This window comes from Oratosquilla oratoria, chromosome 11 (assembly GCF_046742065.1).
Source record: "Oratosquilla oratoria isolate Oo_2021 chromosome 11, ASM4674206v1, whole genome shotgun sequence".
NCBI classification, from domain to species: Eukaryota; Metazoa; Arthropoda; class Malacostraca; order Stomatopoda; family Squillidae; genus Oratosquilla; species Oratosquilla oratoria.
The window spans coordinates 20697583-20707582 of record NC_134787.1 but is presented as its reverse complement, the minus strand read 5'-3'; the positions used below and the strand labels follow the sequence as shown (position 1 = coordinate 20707582).

The following is a 10000-nucleotide window of genomic DNA, read 5'->3' as shown; positions in this document are numbered from 1 at the left end:
CTATCCTCTCAACGCTGTGACGTCACAGGTTATGTTCCTTATAAGAACGCGCGATCTCATGACGTCGAGGGGCGGGCTCTGGTCTGGAGGAGGGCCGCAACCCCCCTCAGGCAGGACCCCGACTCCTAAACTGAATAAAATCGCCCCAAAGTCCTCAGCCAGAACAAAATAATTAAAGTGCGTCACTGCGTTGAAGGTGGTAAAAGGCGTTCTTCGTTCATCTTTGAACGTTCAAGGATGAACGAATTGTGAATAAAAAAAAATGCGCCTAAGTGTCCTCGTATTGACATCACCTAGACGCATTATAGAATACACGTATACTCCCACATATGCACGATTACTATATATATATATTTAGCAACGAAATGACGTAATGTCGTGACTCACAGGAGACTTAGTTGTATGTTTGTCTAGATTGTACAAGTTTGGTCGGGTGAATGTCCCCAAAGGTCATTTTTTAATGTTTAGATACCCAACCCACACCAGTGATAGACCTGAACACTAAATAGATTGCTTGATTACATTTGCCTTGCCCTGGACTGAGTGTGTAGACCAAGTCACGTGTTTCGAGTGTATAATTATACGCTTGGTACTAGAAGATTCACTGGCGGTCGACTCAACCGTCCGCCCAGTGATTTTGAAATGAATGTTCTTTTTTTTTTCAAAGTAGAGTAAATGAATCACATAGACTATAAGAGTGTACATTCTGCTGGAAATACTAATAGTAAAAAAAAATATTGTCTTGAGTATTTTGATTTGAAAGACAAATCTTGAGAAATTATTAGTTAGATCATGTGACTGAACTAAGTTACCCAGTAGTAGAGTAGTAGTGTAGAGAACAACGACCGGCTAACGTGTGTTGCATTTATACGTTAGTGGCACGCACTGAGCAAGGAGGAACAGGCCAAGTACTATGAGATGGCAAGGAGAGAACGGCAGCTCCACATGCAGATGTACCCGGGATGGAATGCTCGAGATAACTATGGCATGATGAAAAAGAAGAAGAGAAAGAAAGAGAAGACGGGCGATGGAGGTAGAGCATTTCAATGTGGTGTGTGGGGCACGGAGGCGGGGCGGAGGGACGACCGGAGCCACCGAGGGCCGCGGGCTTATGGGCGGGCAGGGAGGAGGAGGAGGAGGAGGAGGAAGAGGAGGAGGAGGAGGCAGGCGAGCGCTTGGCGGGTCGGGTGTCGTCGTCGCCGTCGTCGACGACGAATATCCTCCCGTCGTACGCTCCCGGCGGCGCGGACTTGGGTGCAGCTCTCCGGCGACTTGTACCGGGTGTTGGCGGAAGGTCGGGCTTTTGCCCCACGCGTGTGTTCGTGCGTTGCGACCCTGGTGGGAGGCCATGCGGTCCAGGACCTGTTTTGTATGATCCTCCCCATCGAGAGAAAGAGAGAGAGACCCGTGGGTCCGAACGCCACACCAACACGTGCGGCCGCTTTGATGGCCAAAGCGCGCTCAAACGCCAACATCCGGTAACCGGTGCTGCACCTGCCGAACCCCGGGACCTACCTACCTCTCCCCCTCGCACCCCCCCCCAACCTCCCTACACCCGCCCACCCCACCCGGCCGCCCCTGGGGCCGGCGTCCCGAGGCTTCCCTTCCCCCAGATGTGCCTGTAGGCTTAAGTCACTAACTCCGGTTGTTCCACCTTTCCCTGCAGTGGCATGCACTAAGCCGCGAAGAACAGGCCAAGTACTATGAAATGGCGCGCAAAGAGCGCCAGCTGCACATGCAGATGTACCCCGGATGGTCATCGCGCCAAAATTACTCGCAGGGGAAAAAGAAGAAGCGTAACCGTGACAAAAACCAAGATGGAGGTAGAGACGAAATCCAAATCCTTTTCAGCAACAAATTTGCCCAAATTTTTAGACTTCTTGGATGTGACTTTAAGATGCTGTTTATTCCCCTTTTTTTATACTCTGCTATGCTCAATCAGCCCTTCGCTGACGTAACTTACGGACATGCTAGGAAATTCTTACTATTGCCACAGCAGTCATTTGCAAGTGTTTCTGGATGTCAAATTACTATATTTTATAGCCATTAATTACTCTTTGAATGTTTTATTATCATCATCTGTTTGCTTCTTTTGCTGCCTGTTTGCATTTTCAGATATTTCTCATATGTTCATGAAATGGAGTTGCTTCAATGGACTGTTGCATCTTCCTGTCAGACCAGATTTCTCCAGTAAACTTGCAAGGCATTTCATGGAGTCTAAAATTTTGATATTATTTACATCTCTTTCGTCAGAATTCCTATTTTATATCCAAGTCATCTTCACTGTTATTTTCACAAGCATCTTTGGAGTCAGAAATGTTATTTTCACTAGCATCTTTGGAGTCAGAAATGTTATTTTCAGTAGACATCTTTTGGAGGTGAGACTGCCCCGTTTGGTTTTGTCACAGTTCCTTCTTTTCTGTCTTAGTGCTCAGCCACTGGGAAAGTCTAATGAAGATGTAATGAAAATAACAATGTAGATAAGTGTTACCTGTTCAATATTTGGCTTTTCAAAAAAAAAAAATATTACATATCCAGATCATTTCAGTTGCATGGCTATCTTTGCAAATTTATCAGTGTCTCCAATTTCTAATTTGGTTGATTCATATTTGTATTTGTTATTACCGCAAAATCAAATGTTTACTGCATGAGGTAACACATACACAGCCCAAAAGTTCGGCAGTGCATATTTTTAATCTCAAATATACATCTATATATTATCATAAATTATTAAATATTATAACTACAAACGAACCTTCGAGAGGTCGTGGTTCTCAGAATCCATGGTATCGTCTAACGCTTTGTCTTCTTCTCTCCCCCCCTCCCGCCCTTTAACAGCTAACATGAAGAAGTGTCGAGCACGGTACGGCCTGGAGCAACAGAGCCAATGGTGTAAACCTTGCAGGTGAGATCAGAGTGTCTTGCGCTTCCCGTTGTAGCCTTAGGAACCTTACTGGCACTCGAAGTCCCGGAGGCGTAGCTCGTGAAGCCTTCGAGGGCGGGGACGAATTGTCCAGGTCTGTGAGATATCCACAGGGAGGTCATCCCTTCCACAGGAGATTTTTTTTTTTTTTTTTTTTTTTTCATTCTGGGGACTCCAGGGACTGGGAAATAACTGGTGGTGCACGGGGCGCAACCAAGAGAGAACTCTTCTCATCTTCCTGTGGGTAGGTCACAGACCTGGGTATGCCAGACCCGTAGCTTACTAACAACCCGCCTTGCACACGACGTCGCGTCGCGCCGTCCTGGCTCTCAGCCCTCAATCAACTCCGCCTCTCCCCCTCTTCCTGATAACCTCTCGCCTCCTTTTCTTCCTCTCCTCTCTCTTCCCTCTTCTTCTTTTCTCTCTCTTCCCCTCCCTCATTTCCCCTCTCTTACTTACCAGCTTGTATCTTCAGCCTGATCCCATTTTCTCAAGTCCACGACAACACTTATTCCGTGTGTCGATTTTTCTATTTATTTACCTTTTCACGATGGCATATCCACGTTGAATCTAACGTGAACCCCCTGTCCAGAGGGTCACATAATTTACATATTTTGTTCTGGCTGACACAGGTGATTTCTTTCGGTTAATTGGGGGAAAAGGGGGGATGAAATAGGTCTCAATCACGCGAGACCCCCCATTCCCCCTTCCCCCTCCCTCCCCAGCGCTGAATGAAATCTCAAACGTTGACCAAAACCAAGTTTGCAAATGACGTCATTGAGGATAAAGTGACCCATCCACCGAAACGGTGACGTCATCACATTCAACGATGACGTCATCACAGCCAACGATGACGTCACGTCCACCGAAAGTGACGTCAAGATATTCCATCTGACTTGTAACTTTGTCATCCTGAGTGATGACCCTCCTCCTCCTCCTCCTCGTGACTTAATCTCCTTCCTAATCTCATTGCTCTTCGTCCAGATCTTCCTCATTCTCATAATCGCTCTTCTTCCCCAGATTACTTCCTTCTCTGTTTGTCCTTCCTCTCTCTCTCTCTCTCTCTCTCTCTCTCTCTCTCTCTCTCTCTCTCTCTCTCTCTCTCTCTCTCTCTCTCTCCTCCCTCCCTCTCTCTCTCCCCCCTCTCTCTCCCATCAACATGGTGGCATATTTTGATATTCTTCCGGCTGACACCAGGCGATTTTATTCATGTGGACTCTGGACACTAAATAGGTATCATCGGTTGATCGGGTGATACCTTGTCTTGGCCCCGAGCCCCACCGACTGAATGAAGTCCTGGCATTGAGCGGAACAGAAACATTGAAGGGGGCACGTCACCCCGAGGAAGAGATGTCGTTACGGTCGTGTGTCTGGACGTCCACTTCACCCCCCCCACCCTCTCTCTCTCTCTCTCTCTCTCTCTCTCTCTCGTTTATCTTTCCTCACCAATTTACCCATTACTCTTCTGTGTCTCTCCTTCTCTTTCCTCTATTTCTCTGTTTCTCTTTGTCTTAGACCTCTCCCCCCTCCATCTCATTACCGCCACTCTTTCTGTTTTCTCTTTGTACTTCTTATTCTCATGTTTCTCTTCGTTCATAAAACTTTCCTCTTCTCTTCTCTCCCCCTTTTACTCCGCCACATATGTCCCATCTCCCTCTTGTCTTGTCTTGTCTTGTCTTTCGCGCTTTCACCACCTTCGCCATTTTCTCTCAATCCTCAGCTTGTCAGCCGCGTATGGCACCAGTTCTTATCTTCGTCTTTCTTCTTCTTCTTCTTTCATCTTCTTCCCTTCTTGTTTCCTTCTTTCTGCCTGTATTCCTTCTTCTTCTTCTTCTTCTTCTTCTTCTTCTTCTTCCGCGTCCTTCCTCCAGTTCTCAGTTTCTTCTCCTCACGACACTCGAGTTTTTTCAGACTTCTTCCGCTTATTCCGTGTCTCCTCCACCGTATTTCTTTTCTCCTTCTTCTTCTTCTTCTTCTCCCGCTACTACTACTACTTCTTCATCTTCTTTTCCTCTTCTCTCGTTTCTTTCACGCTTCTTCTTGTTATTATTTTTCTTCTTCCTCTTCTTCCGCTTCTTCTTCTCCTTCTAACTCTTCCTTTTCATTTTCTTCCTCTTCTTATTCTTTCTCTTCTTCTTCCTTTTCTCCCGCTTCTTCTTCTCCTTCATACTCTTCCTTTTCATTTTCTTCCTTTTATTCTTTCTCCTCTTCTTCCTTTTCTCCCGCTTCTTCTCCTTCCTCTTCCGTTTCTTCTTCTTCCTCTTCTTCACATTCTCCTTCTTCCCCTTCGTCTTCTTCCTCTTCTTCCTCTTCATCCTCCTCTTCTTCTTCCTCCTCATCCTCCTCTTCTTCTTCCTCCTTCCCCTTCATAGTCTGATTTTTCTTCTTCTTCAGCTGCGTCTCCGTCCTCACTGTTCATTAGGCCATCGAGTGTGGATATCGGTGGACACTTGTCATATCGATCCCCCCACCCCAACCCCCGCCCCTTTATAAGTACTAACCCCCCACCCCCCACTCCAGCCTTGGGGGAGGGAGTTAGTCCCATACCTTCTCATTTCGATCGTCTTGTGGCTCTTTCTCTCTCTCTCTCTCTCTCTCTCTCTCTCTCTCTCTCTCTCTCTCTCTCTCTCTCTCTCTCTCTCTCTCTCTCTCTCTCTCTCTCTCTCTCTCTCTCTCTCTCTCTCTTCTCTCCCTCTCTTTTTTCTCTCTCCCCTCTTATATTTTCTCTCTCTCCCCTCTATCTTTTCTCTCTTTCTCTCCCTCCCTCCCCCTCTCTCTTTCTCTCTTGTTCTCTCCTTCTTTCCCTCTCTCTCTCTCTCTCTCTCTCTCTCTCTCTCTCTCTCTCTCTCCCTCTCTCTCTTCCCCCCCTCTCTCTCTTTCCCTCCCTCTCCCTCTTCCCCCACACCTCTCTTTCCCTCCCTCAATCTTTCCCTCCCTCTCTCCCTCTCTCTCCCAGTCTCTCTCTCCCTCTGTCTTTCCCTCCCTCCTTCTCCCCCTCTCTCTCTTTCCCTCTGTCTTTCCCTCCCTCCTTCCCCCTCTCTCCCTCTCTCTCTTTCCCCCACCTCTCTCTGTCTCTCTCCTTCTCCCTCCCCCTTTCCACCTCTGTCAACCTGTCGTTTTGTCTGTTCGTCTCTACCACACATTCTCTCTTTTTTCCGTCTCCCCTTTTTCTCTCTTTCACTTCCCCTCATGGTGTCTTACTCACCTCCCCTTACTCTCTCTCTCTCTCTCTCTCTCTCTTGCTCTCTCTCTGTGTCTCTCTCTCTCACCCTCTCCCTCCCCGGTCCCTCTCTCCGCTGTCTCTGTCTACAATGTATCTATTCATCTGCATACCACCTGTTTCTTTATCCTCTCGTGTTCTTCTCAGCCCAGTTCAATGCAGTCTTTCCCCATCCTTTTCCCACCATTCATCCTCCTTTGTTTTCTCTTTTTGCTCCCCTCCTCTGTTCCCTCCTTTTCATACCATTGTTTTTTAACACTTGCATTTTTTTTTTTTTTTATATACCAGTGTTGCTGTCTTTTTCTTATCTTTTTCTCCACCCTGTTCTGTCTGTACTACCAATTCTCCTGTCCCTGTGTCCTGTCCCTGGTCCATTTCCTGTACTTGGTCGTGCATGACTACCATCCTAACCCATGAGGTGCTTTGATCCAGCAGCGTGTTTGTGAGTGAATGTGGGAGGGGGAGGGGGAGGCTGGCATCCCTGTGCAACTGACTCACAACTGATCAGCTTGTTCATTTTGCATTGCACTGGCCTTGTTTTTACTGCCTTCACGATGAAATGCATCTATCACGATTTGTTACGACTGCCATGATGAGTTGCAGTTATTTTTTCTTTATATTCCTACAATCAGTTGCGGCTTCCACTGCCAGTTACATATATCGTGACCAGTTGCAGCTGTCACTGTCATATGCATGTAACATAAAAGAGGCAATTGAATTTGTTATGGTTTGATGTACATGTGCAACCCAGCTGATTCAATCTGAGACCTCCTCCTTCTACAGGAGGATGAGCTTCATCTCAGATTAAAGCTCATGTAGATCAAATCATGTCTTTGTCACAATAGATTGCATTTTTTCGAGATGCCAAAAAAAAAAAATTGTACATTTGTAACTAAATCGAGTCATATGGATCTGCCAGTTGCGCCGTAAGGGCCAACTGTAGCTGCCTTTCATCACAGCCGTTGCACATTTATTTTTCTGGGGGGAAGTGTATGTCAGTTGCAGTTGCAGAGGGAAAGGCCGGGGATGCAAAGGAGCGAGAGGGACCCTGGCAAAAGGTCTCACTGTTACTTATCTAGGTGTGCCAATTGATGTTCTTCTTAGCTTTCACTTCATAAGAACAATTACGGGGGAACCAGCAGTCGTGAGATGAGGTTATGATGGGAGAGGAGGAAATCTTATGGTGATGGTGGTTGGGGTGGATGGTGTTGGAACGACAGTGGGTGAAGTCACGAAGGAAAAAGGAGGAGGAGGAAGTGGTAAATGGGGGAGTGGTGGATGTGGTAGGTGGAGTGGTGCTGCATGGACGAGTGGAAGGGTGGATGCGATGGTGGATAATATGTTATCTGGCATTTCCGCCCATCCAGTTATCCATCCTTCGATCACTCGCCAGCACACCCTCTGCACTAACCCCTTTGGCCCTACAGTGCCCAATACAGTTCTGTTTTAGCCAGCAACTGGTGATTTGATTCAGTGTGGACGCAGGTTCCACAGAAAATTGAGGCTCGCTATGTCGAGACCCCATTTTTCGAGAGTCTGCAACCCTCAGCTGAATAAAATCATTTGGTGTTAGTCATAAAACAGTCTGTAAGGGGCACTGCATCACTGGGTTAAAGTGGTTAACACCCACATTCACCCTCTTGTCCAATCACCCATTCCACTTACTCGCCCAACTGTTTCCTCTTGACACTCACAATTTGTCCAACTCATTCATAATGACCTCCAACATCTCCATCACTGTTTCCACCTCTCTACCTTGTCATCCACGTCTTCACCCACCCAACCCCCTGCCCTCCCCATCTTAGCTCCCTCCTTCCCTCCCTCCCTCCTTACTTCCCTCCCTACATCCCTGCCAAAATCCTTCCCACCCCACCCTCCGTTCCTCATCCTGCCCCCCCCCCCCATCCCCTCCCTCTTACCCCTGTATCTAGATTCCTCACTGTCTGTTCTGGTTCCCTCCGTTTCACCGCCAGTCAATTTGCTGTTACCGTTCTCATACCAGTACCAGAAAATGTGTCTGTACCCAACTCTCTATTTGTACTGTCAGATGAGCCAGTCACTACTCCCTAGTTCTTGATGGTGAGAACTTTTGCTTGTGTGCCCAAAGACCATCGTTAGTCAGACTGAAGGGGCCGTTGCCGACCTGTTGCCACTAATGTTTCTCTGTTTGGATTGCACAAAGCATGGACCAGACTGCCTGGTGGTTTTGGCACCGCAGTCAAGCATGGCTAACACGACACATTTTCTGATCGCTGGTACGGAAGAAATGGTCAAACTCACATCTTCTTAGTTGCCGGTGTGGGTGTGGACAGTTGGTGTTGGGCTTTAGGGCATGTTATTAGTGGTGGTATTGGTGGTGGTGGTGGTGGTGGTGATGATGTTGCTAGTGATGGTGGTTGGTGGTTGTGTGTTATGATGGTGGTGCCCCTTCATCTCTAACCTTGGTCTCTCTCCTGGGTCAGCCCCGCAGTCTCGCTAGCGGCCGGGGGGGTTTCCGGGGCCCCCTCGTCCGGTTTGCTGGGGGCCGCGGGGGTGTCTGGGGTGGCTAACAGTGTAGGGGGCGGTGCAGTCATCGCCTCTCTCACGGGAGCGGGCCCCTTAGCTCTGACACCCCTGCATTCTGTGGGGCCCCAAGTGGCTCACGGGGGCCCTAACTACAGCCCCAGCCCAGCCAACCCCTTACACTCCATCGTAAACCTAAGTACGAACAACAACAGTACGGGCAACAGTACCAGCAACAGTAGCAGCAGCAGCAGCAGAAACATCAGCAACAGCAGCAGCGGCAGCAGCAACAACAGCAACAGCAACAACAACAGTAGCAGCAGCACCAACAGCAACAATCCTATCACCCCTACCAGCAGCAGCAGTGGCAGCAGCAGCAGTGGCAACAACAACAATAGCATCAACAGTGGCGTCTCCTCCCCTTCTGAACCTACCTATGTTAATCTCTAGTCTGTGAGTCACTGGCCTCAGGCTTGCGGGGTAGGCAACCTCTTGGCGACTGGTTCTCTCTCTGGAGGAGGAGGAGGAGGAAGAAGAAGAAGATGATGATAGGAACAGGTCAAATGGGACAAGGAGGAAGAAGGTGGAGAATGAAAAAAATATGTAGTTGGTGACAGTAAGAGAGGTGAAGGAGGAAAAAGAGGAGGACCAGTCGCCCTTGTTCCCCCGTCGGCTTCTTGTATGTGTTCATGTCTGTAGCGTCGAGGTTTTTGTTTTCCAGGTTTTGATTTTTATTTTTTATTTCATTACGTTTTATTTTTTCTTATGTTTGGATTTCTTTTCCGTGGTTTTTTTGTCCGTTGACTTTGGTGCATGCCAACACTTTAACAATTCGTGTTTTCCACTAAATTTCTTGTTTCCTACTTTTTACTAATCACTAATAAACTAAAAAGGAAACATTTTTAAACAGATGGGACAGTCATTTCTGCATGTATGTTTATTATCCTTATGATTTTTTTTCTGTTCTTTTGCAGGTTTGAATCCGTAGCTGCATGTGTTAGCGCCATTTATTTTGTAGCTGAGCATGCCAAGAAAGAAAAAATCTTTTTTTTTTTTTTGTTTGTACTGTGACTTGCATTGTGTTGGTGGCTGCAACAGCTTGAATTTTGAGACTCACTCGCATTCCTCTATTGCAGGCGAAAGAAGAAATGCATTCGGTACATGGAGGGCGAGGACACGGAGGACCAAGGCATCGGGTCGGCTGGCAGTGTGGAGGGCATTGGATCTCCTGAGAGTGAAGACGACGATGACGACCAGGAGGACCTGGGTTCGCCCTCAATGATCCTGCCTCATGACGTGCACATGTCCTCGCCTTCCTCGAGTTTCATGCCCTCGCCAGGCCCTTCCCTGGCTTC

General features: G+C 47.7%; 1 protein-coding gene across 7 annotated transcripts in view; it reads left to right on the top strand.

Moving 5' to 3' along the window:
• LOC143029641 (protein pangolin, isoforms A/H/I/S-like) overlaps positions 1 to 10000 on the top strand; it is an 87095-nt gene that overhangs the window by 74997 nt on the left and 2098 nt on the right. For 4 of the 7 annotated variants that reach the window (XM_076192424.1, XM_076192423.1, XM_076192420.1 and 1 more), the window contains 3 exons: positions 1667 to 1823; positions 2839 to 2905; positions 9782 to 10000. The exon at positions 9782 to 10000 is cut by the window's right edge and continues 2098 nt beyond it. In XM_076192424.1, coding sequence (XP_076048539.1) covers positions 1667 to 1823; positions 2839 to 2905; positions 9782 to 10000 — 443 coding nt within the window. Of the gene's footprint in view, positions 1 to 876; positions 1034 to 1666; positions 1824 to 2838; positions 2906 to 8605; positions 9099 to 9781 lie in introns of all 7 variants that reach the window. The other 3 variants (XM_076192421.1, XM_076192422.1, XM_076192419.1) reach the window with 3 other exon arrangements.